At 44.3% G+C, this 26334-nt stretch overlaps 2 protein-coding genes across 5 annotated transcripts in view; one reads left to right on the top strand and one right to left on the bottom strand.

Annotated features, from left to right (window-relative positions):
• On the bottom strand, positions 1 to 24529 carry LOC139757242 (uncharacterized). 2 transcript variants are annotated; one of them, XM_071677504.1, is made up of 18 exons: positions 23833 to 24509; positions 17647 to 17794; positions 16839 to 17026; positions 16175 to 16316; positions 15183 to 15276; positions 13725 to 13901; positions 11653 to 11805; positions 11199 to 11422; positions 9423 to 10263; positions 8602 to 8932; positions 7881 to 8058; positions 6982 to 7172; positions 6383 to 6492; positions 5941 to 6108; positions 4401 to 4473; positions 2347 to 2429; positions 1872 to 2029; positions 1 to 1739 (listed from the first exon to the last, which is right to left on the bottom strand). In XM_071677504.1, the coding sequence occupies exons 2-18, from the start codon at positions 17775 to 17777 to the stop codon at positions 1649 to 1651; spliced, it is 3333 nt and encodes a 1110-aa protein (XP_071533605.1). In that variant the 5' UTR covers positions 17778 to 17794; positions 23833 to 24509; the 3' UTR covers positions 1 to 1648. The 2 variants fall into 2 exon arrangements, with proteins under 2 accessions (XP_071533605.1, XP_071533606.1); XM_071677505.1 differs by lacking the exons at positions 1 to 1739; positions 1872 to 2029; positions 2347 to 2429 and having other exon boundaries at positions 4467 to 4604; positions 23833 to 24529.
• The window catches only part of LOC139757244 (uncharacterized), a 90380-nt gene that overhangs the window by 12536 nt on the left and 51510 nt on the right, over positions 1 to 26334 (top strand). The gene's annotated exons all lie outside the window — the stretch shown is intronic.

Raw genomic sequence — 26334 nt, forward strand, 5'->3', positions numbered from 1 at the left:
AGCAATGCTGTTTTGAGGCTTATATTATATATAGCTCTTTTACATGATTTTTTCTTTTTTACAGATGAGAGGGCACAGCCATTAAAAGTGTCAGTTTGCACATTGAATATATGTCTGATCACAGTGTTCATAACAGCAATATAAATCTTTATATATTTTTAAGTGAAAGATTTCAATATGCCTATCAATATTGAATTGCTGTGTATGCCTTACATGTATACATAAAACCCTGTATGAGAATCATCTTGAAAGTCATTCACACACTGGTCCAGGATTACGTACATGCAGATCATGTAAGCTCTCTATGATATACTCAAATAAATTACAACTTTTAAATAACATTCATTCTGCAGCGTTGTCAAAAGAAAGTCTCAAAACATTTGGCACCGTTACGATACATATTTTCAGCGTCTTGCAGACTTCTTGAATTTTATTCACGTACATGAAAATGATCGTAGTTAGTGCTAGTCTAGCGTATGTTGGGAAATGCAGCCCTAATTCAGTGACCTCATTGACGCTGGGGTTTTGGGCCAGAGGAGGGGAGGTTATCCTTTTAAAATCTTGAAGCATTCTTCAAGTATCCTCAGACATTTTCCTGCCACCTAGGCGCCTTGAATAACACCAAGTGAAGTACCAAGAATAGATTTGCAGTCATATAAAAACAGTGCCATCACTGTTCCTGTCTACACACAGATAGGCAGACACTGAAATTATTAAAAAAGTGCACCGATTATTATTCAGAGATTATACAAAGCCTTTCTTAGGCGTCAGTTTATAAGAAAGTAGGCGATATCCCTTGGGTTTGGTCTCAGCTAGGTTGTCACTTACCTCCCCCATTGTTCGTGTTCTTCCCGATGAGCGTTGCTCTTCTCTGTCATTAAATAGGAATTGGGAACAGCAGCTAGACAGACTTAGCTCAGCGTGACGAGGAGATCGAAATCTCCCTATATAATATAAGTTGGGTGCTAAAATACTGCATTGATGGTTGGAGGTGCCGGCTCCTAAAATACGCTATCACCAGCAAGGCCCGAATTCGACGCCAGTAGCACAATAATAGATTGGTTACCGCCCTACACAGTGGAAACAACCAGAAAATCACAGTTAAAGTTATATATGTATCAGAACCATGTAATACATGAGGTTTAAGGATGGTAGTTTCATACTACCGATGAGGAACAATATAAAACTCGGACATATTTAACACTATGACTATATATATATATATATATATATATATATATATATATATATATATATATATATATATATATATAGATATATATAAAGTTTTATTCACATCTGAATTCATGTGAATAGAATGTGTTCTATCGGTCAAGGATTTCTAGTTATTGTAACCTCCCATCACTTGGGAGGAACCAGGTCAGCTGCCCACGCTACGTTAGTGGTAATATGATTACTATTTTGAAATGTTGCTTGAAGGTAGAGTGGCTCAGCGTGGCTATTAACCTGGTGACAGGTGTGAAGAGGCCATGAGTTACATTGTCAAAGGCGACAGGTGTTTTAGGTGGGGTTCACAGACCTCTTTAACATGGTGTCAGGTGTGTGGGGAGGTGGTTCACAGATCCCACAGACGCGGAAGGTGTGTCGGAGGTTCACAGACCCATCTAACGGTGACAGGTGGAGGAACTCACAACTCAGTCTCCATGACGGTGTAGGGGCGGTCAGCCCCAATAAGTTCATCAAAGAGTGTGAGAGATTCGAGGGAGGAACTTCGGTACCTGCAATAAGATGATTTTGAGAGTGCTTGTCATGGCTTGAATGTGTGTGTGTGAGTACGTTATTCATATGAAAACTAAGTATCAGTGCGTCAGAATATCATGCTTAGGAAAGACATGAAGTAGTAGTTTGACCTGTGAGACTCTGGGAGGGAGGAGTCAGCGGACTCTGTGAGTTCGGTCTCCCTGCGTCGCCACGAGTCCAGGCGGGACTCGCAGTAGCGTAGCACCGTCGACACCATGTCTCCTACCCGCCACCCGCGGTCCCCCAGCAGCCGGCACACGATGTCCAGCTGAAATATGGTCAGGTCTGTCAGGAGCCGAGTTCACGAGATGCTGAAGTAATTTCAAAAATATGCTGCTGTGAGAATCCTCTCAGTAATACACTGTTCAAACCTCGTAGTAAAGAGAGGTTCCATGATGCACCGGTTGTATGAATTTAACACTGTCACGGGTAGTGCGTTTTGGACACTTTCAAATATTATAAACTAAATTCATCTAATAGAATTATCACTTGGTGAAAACAAGCATACTACATGAACAAAGCAGTGAAAAAGTAACACAATGATTCAGTAGTAGCAGGAAGTCCTCCAAGATGGAAATGACTTACTTTGACGGTATTTTGATCGCCGTAGGTGTAGTAGATGAGCTTGGGTGCTCCAGCCTTGCTGGCGGCCGCCCACTGGATCATAGCTGGGTAATTATGTCGGGCCAGCACCACCATCATCAGTGTACCATCGCCGTCAGTAGTAGTACATCACAAAGTTGTCCCATTACATGAAAAAAGTCGGTGAAGTTAAAGACAGCTCTTCGAATAAGGTTGCATAAGATAGTGTGTTAAACTAATTAAAGCACCTCTCGCAGGACTTGGTGAATATCATAAGCAGTTCGTTAGATCTTTATACATTCCTCACTTGTTGTATGCATCAGAACACGTAACGAGAAATTCTTGGCATTGAGACTGTTCCCAACAACCCAAGTGGGGAGATAAAAGGCAGTTTTTACACATCAAAACCACACTTTCTTTTTTCTTGTTTGGGTTAAATTCCTTGATATTTCTGCTTACAAACAATGTAGATATATCCACCTGCTTTTTGTATTGGAAATCGACTGATCGTTTTTGCTTAGAAATCATATGTAAATATACCAACTTGCTTTTATAGAAAGGTAACAATGAAAATAAAGTTATTTTGAGAGTTTAAGTGGAACTTAGCAGCGGATTCACGCTGAACCTTGGTCCTAAACGTGAGTTGGATTTTGATATAGATGACTGGAATGGGAATGAATGCATTCGTCCGCTAGTTATACTTTTTTATGATTGTTCTTTTATTCTTACACGTATAGGAGGAATTTCTTAAGTTAACTGCCGTCAAATCAAACCGGTGCGCATGCTTCTCCCACAAAATGCTTGCACCCGGTATGTTAGTTGATATGTGGAGAGAGGAAATGATTGCACGCAAACTTTAATGGATTTAAGAGAACCAAGATGAAATTCAAGTTCTCATGATAGAGATATATTAGACTGAGTGCTCTTTCAGATTTTGTTGCCATACACGTTGAAATCAGTGAATGTACTTAGGATGGCAGCTTTTACCTCCGGCGGTTTGTATTCTTGCCCATTAGCTTGTTGTGTTCAAGTTAATTTGTATACAACTCCGTTTTACTTAAGTAACCTGATTATTTAGCTTCACGTGGTTAAAACTTCAAATGGTTGTTGTATATTACTTAAATTGTTGAATTGTGCTACTACATGTGGTTGAGTTTTAGTACTCTAGATGGTTATATCCAAATGGTTAACTTTGATGAAAATGTGCCACACCAAATGGTTAAGCTGTACCACACCAACTGGTTAAGCTGTGCCACACTGTTAAGTTGTACCACATTAACTTGTTAAGGTGTATCACACTGACTGGTTAAGCTGTATTACGCTAACTGGTTAAGCTGTATTACCATCAGGTTATGTCACACCCACACGTTAGCTGTGTTCATTAAGAGGGTGAGTTGTAACACACCAGCTGGCTAAAGTCTGTTAAAATAGTTTGGTCAAGTTATATCACTCCAAACATTTGACTACAGATGACTGAGGTTTTGTACCCAGGGTTTAAGCCGTTGTAAAAGAAGGGTTAGTTATTACACTAGAGGGGTGAAGTGGTACTTGAAGGACTAGGTCGGAGCAAACACCTCGATCGAGACGATACAACCCTTGGGTGTAGTGAAAGGTCAGCAGAGATCACACCGTTACACCCATGGGTCGCGTCGTCGTACCCTAGGGGTTAAGCTGTGGCATTCAAGGATTTGGTTCCTCGCGCTTGAGAAGTGAATTTACTGTAAAAGATGGTGGACGATTACCCATTGGAGGATTTCGTTTGATCAAAGGCTAGACTGCCAAACTAGGAGGTAATGTCTCGTAGTGAAGTTTCAATTGATTTTCTCCTAACTGTTGGGAGAGAAATTGTATTTTTGAAAGTTTCCATTCTCGAGGGGTCTAATACTTCCACTTCTGGGATATAGTTCTACTAAAGGGTTACCTTGACAGCAAAGGGTTATGTTTTGATTAAAGGGTTATGTTGTAACCAAAGGCAAGTTGTACTAGAGGGTTTCAGTCGTCCTTCATACCCTCTCAAGGTTAAGTTGTGGTTCTTGTTGTTGAGGTACCTGACATACCTTTGAGCTGGTGGTCGCCACGTAATGACCCGCAGCCCCAGTTACCCGTCACCACAGGCTTGCCTCGCTCACCCTGTCCACACATCACCACCAACAGAGTCACTTAACAGTCACCTCATAACTGGTAGGAAGACCCATAACATGGGTAAAGTAGGAAAGGACATAGATGTGACTGTGTGAAGGCCCATGTATGGAGAGGTTGGACTGGAAATACAATTGAGAGTGGCTTGTGTAGATGAAGACCCATTCAAGAAGTGGGACAGGACAGAAAACTGTGACAATGCAGACCCATAAACGAAGACGTGAGACAAGTCACATACGTTACTGTATGGCATCACAACCAAGAGAACTGACTAATCATAAAACAAAGATATGTGATAATTTGCAATACTATTTATGGTTAGAAATAAAGTCAACATTGTAAGAGTGTATCGGTACTTGTCATTTGTTTCATTGAGCGTCTGCCGTGTTTACTGTTCATTGCGAGCATCAAGGGTGACAAGTTAGCTCATGTTGTAGTATAGCGTACCTAAGACAATAAGTAATTTATTGTCGGATTCCAAATAAGGAAACTCGTCCTATAGAGAGCTGCGAAAGAAAAATTTTCAACATTCGTGTTATTTACTTATATTTGTGTCTGAAAGGATACTAATATATAAGACTTTACACAGGATAATCTAAGGTTTCTGTTTCTGGTGCCTACGGGAACGAGTTGCATCCTTGCAAGGCTCCGTCTCTCAACCTCTTGTTTAGGTTCTGTCTCCATTTCCTGTCTCTCCACGAAGCTTCATCCATTCGTCCATACTTTATACTTAATATAGCTGCATAACATCGGTTGGGACTCTTGCTTATTTTTCTTCGTTCATGTATATGTGTGCCAGTGCCTGTAGTGTGTGTATGTGTGTGTGTGTTAAGTGGGCGATATATTCAAAAACCAGATCACTTTTTATCCAGAACTGCCGAATTTCGTTGTTACAGAATCATCGGAATTTGTCGTGTCTTTTGTATCTCTCATCAGCACGACGCAACGACCCTTGGGCATGTCTGCTTCCACCTTTGAAAGTGTCAGGTGTTGGCATCCAGCCCATTGGGTGGAACCGTGGTGCTCAAGGAGGTGAATCTGTTTAAGAGGATATTTGTTTACTTAATAAAGATACGAATGTGCTTGGAATTTAAGTCGTGGTTATTTCAAGGGATGAATGTCTCGTAACAAAAGAAATGCCCCTCTTAAAGCGGTCCTAAGTTGATTAATGCTAGAGGATTGAGTTGCTTAAAGTTCATCATGTCAAATGATTCCATATATGAAGTAGTTTTTAGTGACAGACGTGAATTATGAGAATATTTTTACAACTCATAGAAAATTATGTGCTAGACAATTTCATCCCCAGCTTTATGGACTAATGATTGGATTGATAAACAAATGTTTTTTAATCTTCTTATTGTTTCCTCGTTAAGTAACTGAAATGTGAATTAAAGTTAACCCGTTAGGATTGATTTTAATGAGATTCAAACTCCCTTAGACAAGACTGGGAATGCTTACCTTCAGCGTCCGCAGTGGTGATGGTGGGTTCAGTGAACACAAGGTGGGGTTGTGGGGTTCCGAGAGGCTAAGGGAACGAGGAGGTAAGGGGTCTGCGCCCTGGGGGCTTCTCAGGGCCGACCCATCCAATCCAAGCGACATGTCCTTGTAAGACTCGCTCAGGGCGCGCTGTAGGGGAAGGAAAGATTCCATGATTGTTCGTTCTTACTTCAAGTACTGACCGAAATATATACTTGTGAACCGAAAATGTGAGCATGTTGACTTGACGAGAAGAATGTTGCTGCCTTTTTGTTCTTAAGGAATGAAGTACATGAGACCATTTTACTCTTCTCAGAACTGATATTGACACCTTGGACAGTCATGATTTTTGGAATGGCTGATAAACCATCGAGTTGGGGATAGGGTTGGTGTGGGTGATAAGGGGAGAGGGTTGGTACGCTACCTTGAGGAGGCCGTGGGCAAACTTAGCGATGGCCGCGGTGCGTGGCCCCAGCTGCCCCTCCTGCGGGTCCTCCAGCACTGCCTCCAGCTGCTCGTACACCTCCTCCAGGTCTGTAACGCAAAACACCAACACTATAGTCGATGTACGCACGCGCACGCGGCCTGTCGGCCTCTGTACACTCTACAGCTCCCTGAGCTGTGAAATTACGGTGTCCAACTCGTCACGCTGGATTGAGTATATGAAGGGAATATTTGCCTTCCATGATGTTTAAAGATGGTGGAGTTCTAGCGCGATCGAGTTAAAGGGGCACGGCGTGTGATGTCCTAGGCTTGAAGGAAGGGTGACATTCTAGGCTTCAAAAGGGATTTTTTTGTTTTTTTTTGTTTTTTGACTCGGGGTCTTCCCTCGATGATGATAACTTGGGTCCAATGTTCCACCATACCAGGGAATGGCGTAATCCATCATCATAAAGTAGAATAACCTAAGTGGTTTAGTGATGGTACCTCGAAACTGAAGTAATAAAGATCGTTTGTATCCAAAAGGCATGCAGTAACGGAAGTGTAAACTTTTGTGTGGTATGAGGGAGGCGGCCCACCCACCTGATATGTAGTCTGAGCTGAAGGAGTAGTGAGAAGACCCTGATCCTTGCTTGTCCTTCCTGCTGTCTTCTTCTTCCTCCTCCTCCTCCTCCTCAGAGTCTCTACCTTCTTCCTCTTCCTCCGCCTCCTTACCATAAGTTCGAGGAAGGTCGTCATCCAGCATGAAGCCTCCTGACCCTTGTCTTGATAATCTGAAAATGTGGACACTGTAAATCTAAAGGTGGACTTCGTAAATCTAAAGATGGATATTATAAATGTAAATGTGGACTTTGTAAATGTAAATGTGGACTTTGTAAATCTACATGTGGACTTTGTAAATCTATATGTGGACTTTAGACTTTGTTAATCTAAAGGTAGACCGTAAATCTAAGGGAGGACGTAAACCCCGATCTAACAAGGTCCAAAGGTATTCATGTCTGATAGTCGCTAGAGTACAATGCAATGTACCAAAGTCTGTGATAATAGTGTACGGGTGGTTAACAGGCCGAATGCAGGGGACGCCCGTCCACTGGGCATTTGGTACGAATGTAGCCTCGCCATCTTAAGACGTGTGAGTTGCCAGTTTACGCGCCTATGGCAAGTGTAAGTTGTCATGTTTAGGATTTTTGTGGGTGTAAGTCGCCCTTGTTACCAGTCTGCAGAAGGGGTGAGTTGCCTTGTTACGGATCTAATTAAGTACTAGTCGCCAGATTGTAGATTTGATATGGTTTAAATTGCCGTATTACAGATTCTTGACGGGTAAGTTGCTTTTAGAGATCTGTGGTGGGTGTAAGTTGCCGCCATGTTGCAGGCCCTTGGGCAAGTCTTACGTTGCCATACTGGCATGTTGCACGTTACAAGCCTGTGACAGGTGTAAGCCGGCTTGTTACAGGTGTAGGGGTGTGGTGGTAGGACCTCACCTCGGCTGATGTCCCTCGGTTTCATGGGTATGGTCGGCGTCCTGTCCTTGGGTCACGCTCGGCCGCTGGGAGTCCACGCTCAGCTTCCGAGCCAGCGTCTCCTTCAGCCTCTCGGCGAAGGACGACTTTCGGCGAGGCCTCCTTTCCCTTCTCTTGCAGGGTCTCCTTGGCCTGGCGGCTGTTGGGGGAGGAGGGAAGCAGGATGAAGAGACATGTGTTCAGTAGCTGCCGTGAAGTGTCGTCCTTGATGAAATCGTACAGAGTGGATAGTCCTATGCCTGTCTTGAGGGGTCAGTATTAGGACTTTTTTGTGTGTGTGAGAATGGGGGATGTGTTTTTTTTTTTAACATTACAAACAGAAATTATCAAATGTATTTTATAATTAGCTGAAAAACTTGTATGAATCTCCATATCCCGAAGGTACGACCCCTTGAGCACGACGGTAAAACACGTAAGAACGACGGTACGACCCCTTGAGCACGACGGTATAACCCTTGAGCACCGAGTCACTGACTCTTAACTGTGTTGGCAAGTGCTGGAAAAATTACGTGTACACAGTGTAAAACTCCCTCCCCTTAGTGTACAGAGGGGAATTACACCTACGTTTGTGTACACGCATATTTACTCTCACTTGACGTTGTCATTCATAATAAAAAGATGTATAATTACTTTCGTTGTATGTGAGTAACTGTTACACTTGTTGTGTGCATTCCTCACGTACCTTCCACACAGTCTAGGTTCTCGGAGGCGCTGTAGTAGTGTTCCTCGTCCGGCGAGGGGACGTCCTGTTGGAGCTCGTCCGTGCACGAGTAGTAGATGGAGAGCTTCCTTCCGTCCGGCGCCGCCCCGATCCTCAGTCTCGGAGGGCGAGGACCCTGCTCACCCATGGGCGCTCGGTCCGCCTGTGTCGCCCCGGAATCTCTGAGGGATGATGGCTTGGCGGCGCGGTGCTCCCGTGAACTGCTGCGGGCGCGTAGACCTCCTGCCCGCGGGCTCTCAGAGTCGCCGGTACGAGGGAGATCTGCCCCCGGCAGGGGAGGTTTTCCCTGCAGCTGCAAAGAAATACACTCCTCTTCACTCAGCTGGTTTACAATGAGCTGCAGAGTATGAGGTAAACCTCGGAAGGGAACCTCGTGAAGCGGGAAATCGTAATTATAACACCAAATTGCGTTGGTTTATTATTTTCTTTTTATTTGCAAACATCCAACGTGCTTGAAATTAGGCACGTTTTTGCGATGTGCTGACTGACACGTTACTTTTTTTTATTTATTAAACTATTGTACAAAGTAACTTCATTAATTACGGATGCTAATTTATATCTACAAAGTAAAACATGTGAATTTAGTTCGGCAATGTTTGGGATTTGGTAATATAAAGGGGGAAAAAAAAGAGGTACGTTTATGAATTTTATCAAATTTTGATTTGGTCATCGTGCTAGAGAATTGTGAGTGTAGAGTTAATGGAGGTGTTTCATGAGGATGTCGGTGTATTGTATTATCCATCAGTTGTAGGGGGAAGTCGGGTACCGTCTGGGCAACTGACCTTTTGTGTGGGAGTTGTAGTTGGTGTGTGGGTTTGTTGCTCCTGCAGCTTCGCTTCTTGCAGGAGATCTGGACGTTCTTGCTCCAGCCTCTGGATGGCGCGCAACACCCGGTTCAACAGTCGGGTCGTCTCCTCGTCCTCTTCAGGATCGGCGCGTTGGTCCTTCAGTTCCTCCCTGCTTTTGCCGACCGCATCCTTCGTCGCCACCTCCTCCTTCTCCTCCTCCTTCTTAGCAGCGAATGTAACCCTCTCTGCTTCTTTGGCTTTTATTTCTCCTCTCCCAGAAGCTGTGGGAGGGGCGACGGCGACGTCCAGCGGGGCTTTGTTCGCGCCTTTCGATCGCTCGTCTTTTTTCTTCCGCCGACGTTTGAGTGTCGTGGGCGCGGTGACGAAGCCGCCACACTGCTCGCCAGGAGAGGCGCTCCCTGCCGATTCCTGCTTCGCCGCATCCTTGCCTTTCTTTGCAGGTTTACCCGCAGGCCTCTCGTCTTTCACAACCCTAGGCGTCTCTGCCGACTTCTCCTTCTCTTTCGGCTTTTCGTCTTCCTTTGCGGTGATCCTTTTCCGTCGGGCTTTGGTCAGAGTTCCTCCTTTCGACTTGACGCCCTCCGCCCGATCGTCACTGACCAATTCCGTAGGATTTCCTTCTTTCACAGCTGTACTCTTCTGTTTAGCCTCCGCTCTCTCCTTCTCCCGTTTCTTAAGGATGTTACTGCCGTTCACCCAGTCTGCTGTGGATTCCTTTGCGTTAACTTGCATCTTGCTGGGGCTCAGGTTGGGAAAACTTGCTTCCTCCTTCTTAACCTCTCCTGACGACCCTGAGGAAACTTGCGTACGGAACCTGTAGTTAGAACCTTTGTATTAGCTCAGATTTCATGCTTTGTGATCACAGCTGATATTTAACGCATTAGATTTTATGTTCCTAACGAAGGAAAGAGAAGAAAAAACCATCGCCCTAGACACAAGTACAACAGTGATGGATTATTCTAGTGGCTTATGACGTGAGGATTTAGGCCTGCCTGTTGGATGAAGAAGCACTGGACTTAACATGGTGTTGGGGAGACATCTACCTGATGCTTGTAAAACCTTGATGATATGCGTAGCGTCACGTAACAGATGGTGACGGGAGATTAAACCTACCCGCTGCCGAGAACAGACTTTGGGAAGGTCTGTTGAGACTGAGTGTGGGAGGGGGCCGGCTCCCTGACTGGTTGGACAAGACCTGTAAAGATGAGGACACGAACTGCCTGGTAAAACAGCAGCACCTTCCTTATATGAGGACGAAGACTGGCCTGATTTGGATGGTGACCTTCATACATTCAGGTACGAGACCTACCTGGTTGGTCGATGGTAAAAGGGGGGAAAGTAGACTTGAAAAAATGAGTCGTGAGAGCTTCTTGATAGTTATAAGATATGATCTACCTGGTGGTGCTGGGTGGTGCTTGTTAAAGGGTGAGATTGGTTTAGTATTGGTAAGAGGGACTTGATGGGCAAGGAGTGCCCTTTAAGGGTCGATATCTACCCGGTGGTAGATGCCACTTACCTCAAAGGGTGGGGGTGCACCTGATGGGGTGAGACCCACCTGATAGTGGCCAGACCCACCTATTAGTGTCAGACCCACCAATTGCTGAGCCAACTTGTCTTAATGGGAAGGGAAAGAGACGCATCTGGTATCGGCCTGTGTGGTAGACAAGGACCTAACGTACCTGGCTGAGGCTTAGACCTTCCTGGTAAAAAGCCCCAGACTTTCTTGCTGGGGGAGGAGGCCCAACCCACCTCGTAGGGGGAGAGACAGTGCCCGGGGAGTGCTGCCTGGAGACTGAGATGATGTCTGAGAGGGACTGGTGAGGTGGCTGTTGGTCCGGCAGGCTCTGAGTGAAGGCCAGGCGAGCCTTGTTCAGCTCGCGGAGCACGTTGATCTCCTCGTACTGCAGCACCTCCGAGTGACGGTAGTCGTCCGCGTCCATCAGCACGTGCACTAGATCTGGCGGTCCCACGTTCTGCCGTAACATAGAAAATACTTTTAACGTAATTATGAAAGAGTCTCACCCCTACCCACCCAACCTCTCACGTAAACCCAACGGCACAAAGAAATGGTTCTCTAACATCACTGAAGGACCTTATAATAGAAAGTAACATTGTCATGTCTCCCTTACTTCAAGTCAGATGTCCAGGCCTCTGGATTATAGAGGGAGGAACAATCTCGAAAGAAAACGAAGGGAAAACGTACTTTCCTGGGTACAACTGTGGGTCTAGTCTTGAGGTTCGACACTGTGGATGTCCTGAGGGCGCCTGACACCTGCATAGCCTCGTTGTCCTCCAGTCGCTCCACGAACACTGCCGTCACCAGCAGCTCCGGCTGGCTCAGCATGGCGCACACTTGCTGCGGTGAGGGAAAGGAGCAGCAGCCGTGGTAACATTGTTCATTTTCCGTGGCTGCTTCCACAACCGTGCACTGATTAGCGCAAGTCTGATCGTCTGTGCACATTCGGAAACTGACAGAAATTTACCCATGACTTTTATCTTGCTCTTGCGTGCATGTTTTTTGAGCTTATATTTGCCTGACATATATATATATATATATATATATATATATATATATATATATATATATATATATATATATATATATATATAAGAGAGGAAAGTGATTGGTTCTCAGTGAATGTAGGTTTGCGGCAGGGGTGTGTGATGTCTCCATGGTTGTTTAATTTGTTTATGGATGGGGTTGTTAGGGAGGTAAATGCAAGAGTCCTGGAAAGAGGGGCAAGTATGAAGTCTGTTGGGGATGAGAGAGCTTGGGAAGTGAGTCAGTTGTTGTTCGCTGATGATACAGCGCTGGTGGCTGATTCATGTGAGAAACTGCAGAAGCTGGTGACTGAGTTTGGTAAAGTGTGTGGAAGAAGAAAGTTAAGAGTAAATGTGAATAAGAGCAAGGTTATTAGGTACAGTAGGGTTGAGGGTCAAGTCAATTGGGAGGTGAGTTTGAATGGAGAAAAACTGGAGGAAGTGAAGTGTTTTAGATATCTGGGAGTGGATCTGTCAGCGGATGGAACCATGGAAGCGGAAGTTGATCATAGGGTGGGGGAGGGGGCGAAAATTTTGGGAGCCTTGAAAAATGTGTGGAAGTCGAGAACATTATCTCGGAAAGCAAAAATGGGTATGTTTGAAGGAATAGTGGTTCCAACAATGCTGTATGGTTGCGAGGCGTGGGCTATGGATAGAGTTGTGCGCAGGAGGATGGATGTGCTGGAAATGAGATGTTTGAGGACAATGTGTGGTGTGAGGTGGTTTGATCGAGTAAGTAACGTAAGGGTAAGAGAGATGTGTGGAAATAAAAAGAGCGTGGTTGAGAGAGCAGAAGAGGGTGTTTTGAAATGGTTTGGGCACATGGAGAGAATGAGTGAGGAAAGATTGACCAAGAGGATATATGTGTCGGAGGTGGAGGGAACGAGGAGAAGAGGGAGACCAAATTGGAGGTGGAAAGATGGAGTGAAAAAGATTTTGTGTGATCGGGGCCTGAACATGCAGGAGGGTGAAAGGAGGGCAAGGAATAGAGTGAATTGGAGCGATGTGGTATACAGGGGTTGACGTGCTGTCAGTGGATTGAATCAAGGCATGTGAAGCGTCTGGGGTAAACCATGGAAAGCTGTGTAGGTATGTATATTTGCGTGTGTGGATGTGTGTATGTACATGTGTATGGGGGGGGGGGGGTTGGGCCATTTCTTTCGTCTGTTTCCTTGCGCTACCTCGCAAAGCGCGGGAGACAGCGACGAAGTATAAAAAAAAAAAAAAAAAAATATATATATATATATATATATATATATATATATATATATATATATATATATATATATATATATATATATATATATATATTGTATCATGAAGAAAGGAAAGAGGGTAATTATTGTTATGGCGTTTCAGCTAAGATGTTTCAGAAGATATTTTAGATTTTATCATAGCCGTTGTTAATTATAACAGTAATCATTATCTTCACTTGTTTAAGTTAACTTTATACCCCTCAGTGAGACGGATGGATTATAATGAGCACGGTAACCCTGCCACACCAGAAACGGCAGCTTGATCCCTGAGACACGACCTTACTACCCTTGGGTATGATGACACGACTCATAAGGGTTTGGTGAAGGTCCAAGCTAATGTACCCAAGGGTCGTCCCATCGTGCTCAAAAGGCGATACCATCGTGCTCAAAACATGGTACCATCGTGCTCAAAAGGTGGTACCGTCGTACCCTAATGGCTAAGGTGAAACGTTGACCTATGGTGGTGAGGGAGTGGTACCTGTGAGTTGCTCCTGGTGAGCGCCGGTCGAGCCAGGTCGGGTGAGGTGAAGCAGGCCAGGAGGGCTGGGGGCGGTGCGTCCTCCAGCCGACCCTCATGCTGGATGACAACGGGGCACAGCTTCTCCTCGCTCCTCACCCAGTCACCCAGGGTTACGAACTCCTTGCTTCCCATCACCTGCCGAGAACCGCCAGGAAGAGAAGAAAACGGGTTTGAATAGAAAATTAAGTTGTGTATGTGTGATTAAGGTAGTGTACTTGGTGAGTGTTTACAGTGGGGCGCCATCTCTCAACCTCTTGTAATCATTTCTTTTTAATACTTCACGAAGCTCTTTTTTTTTTTTATCATTTACTCGTTCTGTTACAACAGGAGTGTATCCAAGCAATTTTTGTTCACGATTTCTCCAACTCTTTCTTCTGTTGTGTTTTCAAGGTAATGGGCTCCTTCCTGATTCAGTTAAGTGGAGCGTCACACTCACAGACATACAGATATGATTTAGATTTAAGTCGTTCGGGAAATTCGTGGATATTGAGTCCTTTGAGATGAATTCTGGCATTACATTCCTTATGACTGATTTTTCACTTCTTTCCCTTTTAAATTCCGTCTGTCGTGTGATCCTTGTTCTGTTCTTCATTATCCATATATCTTTTACTATATCATTTTCAACATAGTATTCACTTACATCTTTCCTTCGCGTTCACCGTCTTGTGATCTCACTTCGTTTGATATTCCTTTAGTGCGTCATCTTGAGTGTCCAGTCCCTCACAGTCACAGAGCTGTGGTGGGGATAAAGACGTGAACATTGTTCTTCAGACTTCATTTCTGTTTTCCAACATTTTATCATTTGTTGCCCCGTTTTCTGTAGAGTAATTCTCTTCCCTTGGGGGACTAAGACAATGGAATTCCTTTTTCGGAATGGTTATGCACAGAAAATGTAGTCGCTTAACTGATGTCCTTATTTATGTAACAGTGTGATATGGTGCCTATTTTTCTTCTTGCCTGAAAGGCTCGAAAAGCAAGTTGCTTTTTTTGTACTCGAGAGAAAAGATTCATTTTTCGTGGCACAAGTGATTCATCCATCAGTCTTATAACAACGTTCAGTCTGCATGTCCCGTAATCAACATTTGCTCTGAAAATAAGCCAACGTATGTGTCATGCAAACACTCCCTCTTATGTTTCATACAAACTACAATTTCTTTTTTACCCATGTCTGCACCGTTGTTAAACTAACAAAGCAAAAGTCATCCCCCTTAAGATTATCCTAGTGTTTGGTAACTGGAAAGCATTTCACATTACAAAAAAAAAAATCAGTGTATGGTGTACTATCATAGTTTGTGGTGTACTGATCATCACTAGTGTCTAACGAGTGTAAATTAGTTGGTACTGTAATGGTTGACTTAGAGTCGTAGGACTCACCCATCCCTCCTGATGGAGGTGAGTGAGAACCGAGGGACTTACCTTCCTGGAGAAGGTGAGGTGCCCCGGGCAGGGGTGTTGGCCCAGCGTCCTGAAGTACTGGAACAGCGCCCTAACCTTGACCCGCTGGCTCTCTCTGTGTACCAAAGACACGTACGTTAGCGTCTTGCAAAAATCATCCTCACCTGACCTATCTTATAATCATTATTATCATCCTTGAACACCACGGTACGACCTCTGGGTATGATGGTCTGACTTTTGAGCTGTTTTCTTTAACTGTCAGGTGGAAAAGTTATGGGTCGCAGCGGTGTTCACAAGAATCATGGGTGTCCTATTCAAGTTAAGGGTCGTACAGGTGTTCACGAAGAACATGATGGTGTCATATTTCAAGCTAAGGATCGTGGAGGTGTTCACAAAAATTATGATGGTGTCATGTTCAAGTTCTGGGTCATACCGGTGTATATTTTAGTGAATAGACGACACAGGGTTGTTCACTATCCCAGTCAAAGATTCTCGGCACATGTAAACCTCTCACAGTTAGTCATTCTGATAAAAGCTGGAAAATTGACGAGCACGTCTGTATGTAGGTATGTGCCTCACTAAGAAGTACAACAGAGGGCCCTTCCCGTCTCACTCGGTCAGTTTGGCAACGAATGACAAGGTAATTGTTCGGGTCTGACAGTAACGGCGGTTAGGAAGGCAAAATATGGGACTCTCAGTCGATCTCCATTTAGCATCGTGGAGATATACCATTTAGGAGGACGTGCAACCCTGACATTGAGAGATCACCAGGTCTCCTTGTCCACTACTAGAAAGCCTAATAAGTCGTCGAGGGGAAAACACATAGCCTGAAAAAAGAAAATCACATGAAACACTTAGGAAGAACGCACAGAAATGCGCCACAGCGAGGCTACACAGAGGGCACAGTAATATATCAACAGCTAACATAGGACGGACCGAGAGGAGTCGGAAGTGATGAGGTAATGGTGTGTGTTGTGTGTGTGTTGGTGTGTGTGTGTGTGTGGGTAACATACCTGTGGAGGGATGCGAGGGTTGGCGCGAGGCACGGGTCTGAGAGCGTCGGGTGTGAGATAAGGCTCCGGCGCGGGAGGGTGCAGAAGAACGTGTGTGCCAGCAGGGACGACACCAGCCTTCTGTCGATCACCAGGTCCTCACCTGCAAGCAACGCCACGTTAATAATACCTTTATTTTCTTGGGGGGGGGTAGAGCGAGGTCCCTGATCGTTGACATTAACCGCGTATGCTAAACTCTTGTCATGATTTAGTTTCTGGACCGTACAACACGCCTCTCTCTCTCTCTCTCTCTCTCTCTCTCTCTCTCTCTCTCTCTCTCTCTCTCTCTCTCTCTCTCTCTCTCTCTCTCCACACACGCAAACCTTACCTTCGTATTACACCGTGGAAAAGGAAAAAAAGATATCCACCTCTTCTTAATCGAAGTGTGTGAGTGTCATAATTCGCATTCAGGCCAAACTATTATTCCATCTGTTTATTTATATTCGAGCTACTTCAACAAGGATAGTTTGAAATTAAGGAAGATTGGAATTTAAACCAAAACTGTCAATAGTGAAGGGATTGAAGAAATGAAGGGATTATTTTGTTTTGTAGTTTGGTAGATAATTATCTTCAAAAGTTGCCAGTTCTCTTATTTTCGTTTTGTCCTCGTTTCTTAACTACTCACTCTGCTGCTGGAGGGAGTACGTGAGGCCCTGAGGAGGTTTGAGGTCCTTGAGCCTGAGGGCGGCGTCCACCATGGTGGGGAGTGTCCTCCTGAAGAACTCAGGGTCCGCCTCGTTGGTGAGGAAGCGCTCCACGCCGGCGAACACGTCCTCGGGCACCGCCTCGCTCAGCTCCGGTTCGATGCTCACGCTGGAAGCAGAAGAACCTGTTGGTCTCTCTCTCTCTCTCTCTCTCTCTCTCTCTCTCTCTCTCTCTCTCTCTCTCTCTCTCTCTCCATCACCAAAGACCAAGGCAGGGGCCATCGTGAAGACCTTGGGATAACCATATGGGAATTATAGGACGAAATAGAAACTAAATGAAAGAAGAAACTGGTCAGGAGAAGAGTGTAAGAAGAATAAGTGGGAGGGAAATACGATTGAAGGTAGGAGAATGAAAGTGAGGATGTGGAAGTGAGATGAATTAGCACTCTTGAAGATGAGGGAAGTGAGGTTAACCCCTCGACTGTGATTGTATGGTTTATGTTGGAGAGAATGAACATTAAAACAACGAATTCTGGTTCGTGAGCATTCGTCATCGTGTTGTAAATCGGATCTGAACTTAAGAATTGTGAACTCGCTGCGTTTGATGAACGCTGAATTATGAACACAACGGATTTTTCACACAGTGGCCTGTGAAGTTGAACGCTTTTGATCTCGGTGGCTTTTGACGTCTTTGGATCTTGAACTCGATGAGATAGGAGTTCAGTTGACCGTAGAGTTAAAGTATTGTTGCCCTAGCTGAACGGGCCAGGTCTGATTGGTAGAACTTACTTGCAGAGTGAGTGTAGAGTGTGGAGGACCTGGGTGACCTGGTCGGGCGAGGTGGCGCTCTTGAGGGAGGTCAGGTGACGCTGGATGGTGGGCCAGGTCGGCAGGTCGCAGGGAAGGAGCACGAACGCCATCCTCAACTCGTATGTTCCTGGGAGATAAGAAAAAAAAAATGTAGTTCCGTAGATTGGGGTGAGGTCTTACCATCACCACGAGATGGACAGTGTCAGGGAACGTGTCAAAGGTTAACCAAAGAGACTGATTAGTCGAGTTTATGAACATAGTGATGATGTGGAGTGACGTAGGACAGCGGCAGTAGGCTGCAGAAGGACTGCAAGGAGAGGAGGAACAACAAGGGACAGTGCTAGAGTTCGATCTGGGTCCTTACGGAACAGTACTGGCGAGGCTTTGATAGCACCAAGGACAGTTGGGGTTATGGGTCTGGAACCCAGAGCTTCTGTGGACAATGATGGAGGGACGGGAAGAATTCTGAGGCTTCCCTTTGTTACATGTATATTATATGCTGTTGGATATCACCTGCCGCCCCCTTACCTCACGTCGTAAACGCTGGGAATAATGATGGTTAGCTGTGTGATGATCCCAGGTGGCGTTTTCAACGGAATGATTCATGGTTAGGCAAAGCTTTCCTGTAAATACTGTGTCCATTGCAATAGCTTTTGTGCAAAGTGACTTATACCCATTAATCTCTATTATTATAAACAGCAGAGATCCTTACTTCTAAGATATGTCGAGGTTGTTTAGGTGCTAAATCAGAACTACGTGGACAGCATTATAAAACACGTGGAATGGCATTGTATCATATCCTGTTGTCAACGGATTGTTACTAGTGTACAGGTATCTTAGCAGCCCTCTGCCCTTGTACCTCCCACAGTAACAGACAGACGAGAGATGTGTCAAAGGAGAGATGAGGCCTAGACGTGGTTCATACATCGAAACACTGTGGTATACGACTTGTGTGAAGCTCTCTCGATCTCGAGGGGAACTATGCTGGACGAAACTGTTTGCAATGAACTTTCGTCAGCCTGCATTTTTAGAACGTAACCTCTGACTTCCCGACAGTACTGCCACCTGTCACACACACACACACACACACACACACACACACACATTCATACGAGTGTGATGTTGTCTCCCCTTGCAGTACAAATAGGCAATTACAGACACGGGCCTCTTTGGTGTAGTGGTTAGCATTACTGACCATAAGTCAGCACGGGCCAGCCTGGAATCGGACCCGCGTGGGTTCGAATCCTGGGCGTGGCAGTCGGCCTACACTCAACCAAGGTGCTCATCCACTCCACAGGGCTGGTCGATAAATGGGTGGTACCTTGCTTAAGCTGATGTATATAAGTTATTTTGGGTTTATCATCATTTTATAATACATATCGACGACCCTAGTTTTCTGTAAAACGCACACTTCCTGTAACTTTGATATTGTTTCTGTGTTACTGTAGTAGTACTATCTTGAAAGATATTGTTCCTGTGTTACTGTAGTAGTACTGTCTTGAAAGATATTGTTCCTGTGTTACTGTAGTAGTACTATCTTGAAAGATATTGTTCCTGTGTTACTGTAGTAGTACTGTCTTGAAAGATATTGTTCCTGTGTTACTGTAGTAGTACTATCTTGAAAGATATTGTTCCTGTGTTACTGTAGTAGTACTATCTTGAAAGATATTGTTCCTGTGTTACTGTAGTAGTACTATCTTGAAAGATATTGTTCCTGTGTTACTGTAGTAGTACTATCTTGAAAGAAAGAATTGCTCACGTAAAACCAAATGAATGGTCGTATATTGTGCACTGTTGACTTTGTAACATATCCACGCATTGGATTTATTTTTTTTTTTTTTCTATCATTCATGGACTTCACGCGGTTTGTGGCCTAAATCTCGACTGCAAAGTCCCCAGTCCAGCACTTCAGTCGACGATAGTGAAACCGGGTGAACATACCTCAGGGCAGTCTTGGATTAGCGTGTGTCTGAGGCATCTCAGGGCCATTAACATGAATACCACAGTATTACAGAACCAAGAACTTTTTGGCAACCTGAAAATTCACCGCCGCTACCACCCCTCTGCACTCCCGCTCCGTCCCTCCACAACTAGAAGTTGATTCGCGACGTTTTTGTCTCTTGTTTTTATTATTATTTTTTTTAGTTATTATTATTATTATTATTATTATTATTATTATTATTATTATTATTATTATTATCAATATTGTACTTTTGATGCATTTTGGTTTACATCTATACCCAGGAGGATATATATATATATATATATATATATATATATATATATATATATATATATATATATATATATATATATACAGAAAACGTGAATTTCTTTGTAGTTTATGGTGTAGGTAGAGAATCTGTAGACTGACGCTTCAGATCAAAATATTAAAGAAAGAGACCTTGAAATGAATAGGTAAATATTGGGGTATAGGTTTCGTAATTTTTTGAACGTACAGAGCAGTTTAGACAGCTTGAAAGCGTTTTTATCTTCACCCAGTCCACGGTCAGAACTGAGAGAGACAGTGTGTGTGTGTGTGTGTGTGTGTGTGTGTCTTTGCAGTTGCCTATTCATATCCCCATACCCGCTCCTTCCTGTGTGACTCAGCTCTCGAAATAGTTGATGGATGCTGCAGGAAAAAAAAAAAAAAGAATGACAAAGGTAGTTTGAGTGGCTCAATACTAAGAAGAGAATATAAATATGGCTGTTGGTATGAGAGACGTTAGTCCTTTCCACTGTTCTTGAAGTGAGGGCAACAGTCACAGATTTATTTACTTGTTACGAAGGACGCCGTCATGGCTACGTTCCTAACACGATTTTAGATTTTTGATACCGAGATTTTCCCCGGGATCAGATTTTTCACTGTTAGATGCAACGCAAGGATAAGCTACAGTCAGGAGAGATGACCATACGGTCCATGAATGGTGTACAGTCTTCTGGGAGCTAGTGTATTGGGGTTGAAGACAAAAGGAAGAGGATGAGAAAGGAAAGCAATTGATATATATGGGACTCCTAGCCTTCGCACGGTCCGCGCACATTCCCGCGCACGACCTCGGGTCTATTTAAAGTTTTGCATCAGTAAAGGTTACGTTGAGCACAAAATCAAACGAGACTATTCCTGGGCCCTCGTCACCACTAGGGAAGAGCTAGAACGGTGCTCATAAAGCATGTTTCTTAATATTTACGGCTCTATCACTGGCTTCAAATAGCGGCTCTCTATGCTCACGGATATTTTTTTCACGCGCGCGAATCGACGGATCTTGATGACGTTGATGCGGCCGTCTCATACATGGGCGTCCGTACTATTCATTTTTTTTTTTTAAGGGGGAAGAGCAAAGCTATAATCATGAGACGAGGCTTCAAAGTGGTGCCGACATAGGCAAGGGGAATGGGACGTAGGTAGACCCCCTTAGTGGGAATTGATGGGTTTAGCATTTGGGAAGTTTACGCAAGACTTATGCAGGCTTGCAACTGTACATACAGTACAGATATAAGTAGATGCTATTTTATTATCCCGGAGATGGCGCACCCAAGGTCACCGACATTTTATATTACAGTACATCATTGTACTTCTTCCCGGATGACAAGGACTGTAGCATGTATTGGGTCTTACTCATCAGACCGAACTCTTCGTGTGCCTCGACTGCTCATTGCTTATCCTCCACTTCTGACCCCCGATGTGTGTACTGGTCGTACCTATCTATATACTCGTATGTCACAATTGAAGCCTGAACGACTTACCCCCCTCCCCCAATAGACTCCAGATATTACCCACGTTGTACCTCATACGACGCCCTGAGAGTGTTTGGTATACGCAAGACTCGTGTTGAAAGCGTCGAGACAAAGAGCAGGTGCCCAGGGGCCTTTGTCTTGGCAGGGCGGATCAGTTGGCTTTTGTTTACAGTTGCTGGTGGTGTTGGTGGCCGTGGTGTTGGCTGCCTATCGCCACATTGCGGGGATTCAGGCTAGGTGAGGCAGTGTGCCGGAGTACTGTACCCCCAAGGCAAGCAGCAGGTGCCATGATGGCAGCAGACCCACCACCCCTCTGCTGCCGAAGGCTGGACGGACCATCACAGGCAGTGGGGGTAGTTAGGCGTGTCGTGCGAGAAGCCTAGCGAGGTATCGTGCCACCGAGATGAGGCGGACTGATGTTAGCAGTGGAGGAGGAGGATTTCAGCTGAGGCGAATTGATGTCAGTAATGGAGGAGGGATTGTAGCTGGGGAGAAGTGATGTTAGTAGAGGAAGTAGGGATGTTAAGAGGGTTGGATGGAGGATGCTGGTGAAATTTCATTCGGCGGACGCTGCGTATCCTTGGGTCATGATCTGTGTTCTGGTGTTATAAGGGAGAGGGAAAATGTCGCGTTAGATGGTAAATAAGTAATGTAAAAATGTTCGCCTATTTTAACGTTACAAATATCTTGTGGGTTCTGTTATTGGTGAATTTCAACGTTGCCAATTTTACATAAACTGCGCCATGAATCGTTTGGTTCGGAAGGTAAACAAGGGAACTCGGATGTCCATAGAGATACAGGAATCTGACCCCCTTGTGGGACAGATCTCATGTGGCATTAATTCGATATTCTCATAGACTTCAGCATTCGCCCAACGTATTCGTAAAACTCGGTATCAGTTAGATGTAAGCGTTGTAATGCGAGGCGGCGGTCAGTGCCATGCATCAGCGATAATGGAAGTTTGAGAGTTAGAAACCCCACAGACAAGTTTTCTTGTCACAGCTTCATTCTTTTTTTTTGTATTATATCGACTTACAAACCGAAAAAAAAAAAAATTAGAAAGCGAACAAGTAACAAGTGATAGCGTTTTATCAGTCGTCTGCACTACGGTCGCTTTTCTAATACCCTCAGAAAATGACACAGTAGCAGCCATCCTTCCTGTACGTTGCTTAGTTGCTAGATTTTGTTGAGCGATACATATGCTTTCGTTACACTTTCAGCAGTTGAAACTACTGTGTGTTGACCCCCCCAACTTCCCCGTATTTGAAAACCCGTCCCATTACCAGAGAATTTAAAATTGATGGAGTAGGAGGCGCCATACCTAGATTCCCTCATTGTCTTTTATCAACTCCTAGCAGTGTAAGGAATCCATTGGTGCCACTTTCGTCAAAAATCTATCAACCAGAACACACCCGTTCGTAAACTGGAATTTTACCGGAATGTTGTTAGCTGGGGCGTTTCATTAGCGGTGGGAGAGGGTCATTATCTGTGTTGGGGGAATGCAGGTTGTGAAGTCAAGTTAGCTGTAGGTTTAAGGCTGTTGCCAGTCTAGGTTGGGTCTTATCTGTGGTGGAGGGATATTGGCTGTGGCGAGAGATTGCTTATCTGTGGAGGAAGGACATTGCCCCGGCATGAGGATGTTATGTTAGGTGTGTTGAAAGGACATGACCTGTGAAAGGGTCTTGGCTTTGATCTGTGGTAGAGGGATGGTGGGTGAGGCGTAAGCTGATGCCTGCGTGGAGGGCATGTCGGCCACAGCAAGAATGATGACCTGTGGAGGAAACATGTTACCTGAAGTGGTGGCATATGGGCTGGGATTCAGTAGTATCTACCTTTGGAGGAGGGAATTCATGCATTTTTACAAGAATTCTAACCGTGACGTGAACATGAACGTGAACGTAGGGGTGTTAACTTATGAGAGCTGTGTTTGACATGACGTAGTGTTAACTGTGGTACGGGCACGGTAGCTGTGGAGTAGATGCTGTGGGGGGCTAGGGGAACATTCGTGGCAGTATGTATGTTATATATGGTGGGGAGACGTTAGATGCAGTGGATGGGGAGGGTAGACTTAAATTTGGAAAGTTAGCTGGGGTACCTGTTTGTTCGTTATAGGTAAGAGGATGTCAGCAGCATAGACTACATGTTTACTGAGTACGTCTGCTGGGTGTAGGGGTCGAGGTGTTAGTTCTGCAAGAGAAATGATAGCTATATGTACAGGAGACATTTAATTTTAATCATGTCCTCATCTTGTGGGCTTTTTTTTTTGTGCTTAAATTATACAAACTTTGGATGAGTTTTGCGACAGATTTACATTGAATAAATCTTAGAGTTCCCTCTCCTGTGTTATCGCGTGCCTCAGTACTGGCGTTTGCCCATACACCACTGTAGCAGTGGACGGCTGTGTGCCTCCACAAGTTGTACAAAACTTACCTTATCTGTTGTCTGTTGTTGTCCCGTGGTCTCCTATGCTTAGTCACGTTTCCCACATGCTGAAATGTTCTTGGTCATTCCTTTGTTGCGGGTTCTTATGTTCATAATCCTCATTTCATTGTATTTCATTACGTATATCATGAAATTCCGTCACTATTGCATAGAACACTTTCCTCTTAATTTCATATTTTTTTCCAGTGATGGTCACGTCTTTTAATTTTTTTTTTTTTTCGATTAATGGTATTCACAGGTTTAGATATTGCCGTTGCAAAGGATCTATGTATGTTCCTTGTACTTTATAACGATGAAGGAGACGGTTCTGTTTGTGACACTAGCGTTCATTCCATTCCAGTGTGTTGATATCGGTGTGTTGGGGGTTGGGACGGCCCAACAGCTGTGTATGACGGTGTTGTGCACATTCCTTGGCTAATCAGGTGTGTCGTAGGTGAGCCCCGGGCCTCTAAACGTTCACCTGTGCCAGGTCACGAGCACTCTCACCCTCATCCTCATCCTGTGTTAGGTGGTGGGAGGGAGGGTCACATCGTCGCACTCCAACCCCCAGAAGAAGGTTCTCGTGGTTTTAGATTGAGGAGGGACGACGGCGCGCCAGGCCACACAGCTGGGCAGCGACACACACACTGAGGCACATGGCCCGTTTCTGGTGCTGACTGAATTTGGCAGCGATGCCCCCGTAATGTTACCTAGTACGAGGATTTCTTTCCACGTATTTACCAGCCCCTAAGGCTAAGCAATACCCAGCTGTGGTTGGCTGGCAAGACTTTCCCCAACGTTGCTTCCACCATCAGCCTTCCTTTCGACAGCTGCCTGGACTTTTAGAGTTTAAGGGATGTTCTCTTTAAAATAACGAGGTGTGTAATAAATTAGCGTAACTGCACGAGACGGGGGCATGTACTAAATATACATTTCCATCTGGAGGGCGCGTGGCAGATAGAAAACGGGATGTGGTTACCCCTGCGATACCATTTTCTCTGGTGGGATATTAGTAAGGAGAACTACAGTAATGTCAATATTACGAAGAGGTTTGTGCAGTGTGTGCCATTACGCTGGTTCAGTGACTGGCTAGAGATTTGAGAGAGAAGTGTATTGATCGCAGGACGGGAGTTCTGCAGATTTATAGTGTAATTTGTAATACGAAATTAATTGAAAATGTCTGACATGATACGAAAGAAGCTTTACACACACACACACACACACACACACACACACACACACACACACATATATATATATATATATATATATATATATATATATATATATATATATATATATATAATCCCTGGGGATAGGGGAGAAAGAATACTTCCCACGTATTCCCTGCGTGTCTTAGGTGACTAAAAGGGGAGGGACTTGGGGGACTGGAAATCCTCCCCTCTCGTTTATAATTTTCCAGAAGAAGAAATAGAGAAAGGGGCCAAATGAGGATTTCCCTCAAAGGCTCAGTCCTCTGTTCTTAACGTTACATCGCTAACGCGGGAAATGGCGAATAGTATGAGAAAAGAAAAAGAGAGAAAAAAAAAAAAATATATATATATATATATATATATATATATATATATATATATATATATATATATATATATATATATATATGATTTGCAGGTGTTGCTAACATGACCTGGATGTACTGGGCAAGATCTTGAAGAAGATGCCTTTGTGAAATGATCTCTGAATGATAACCATTTATGACACAGGCTATCCTGGTGGTGTTGGTGTTCATCGTCCAGTTCTAACACAATTCAGAGGTTAAGTCAAAGGGCAGGTTTCTTTCTCGTATTACATCCTCTCCGTTGTATACCCGCGTAAGGATCCAGCATATGTCTGTCTGGAGTGCTAGTGTCTCTCGTGTCCTTTGTTGTGGTGGGTGAGATACGGCCAGCAAGGCATCACACTTTGTGTAGGAGATATTATGTCTGTTGGAGGTGTTTGCGGGGTTGAGGTGGAGGCATTCTTGCCTAGGGAAGCCGGAAAAAAAGGAAAAAAAAAAGACTTGATGGTTTCTGACAAGTTTATCTGGAGATTAGTAATATAGTATCATATTCTCCTGTGGAATGGTTTTGGTCATGGTTGTAAACTCTATCATAAGCTTTTCGTAAGAAAAGTTTTGGCTCATCTAACTACATCAGGCCTTGACTGTAAACCATACAATCCTCAGAACATTTGATGTATTCCCCCTGAACTTCCTCTTATTTTATAAAGTGACGACTTGTCAGCCTCTAGGCTGACTACGTTGAACTTTGGGGAAGACTTGATCCTTAATAGCAATTGAACGTTCGCTTCTCACCTACTTCCACCCTGTAATTCTTCCTCTTCCAATTCTTTATCGATGATAATTTTGATATTAAGTATATGTATCGGGGACATTGTAAAATATTGTGTTCTTGAGGGGGCGGGGTAAATTTCTTGTCCCAATTCGATCAAATTCCCAGCAACCTTTTTAGGAGTGTAGCCTGAGAGAATTATCTAAATAGCATCGAAAAC

This window comes from Panulirus ornatus, chromosome 25, assembly GCF_036320965.1.
Source record: "Panulirus ornatus isolate Po-2019 chromosome 25, ASM3632096v1, whole genome shotgun sequence".
NCBI classification, from domain to species: domain Eukaryota; kingdom Metazoa; phylum Arthropoda; class Malacostraca; order Decapoda; family Palinuridae; genus Panulirus; species Panulirus ornatus.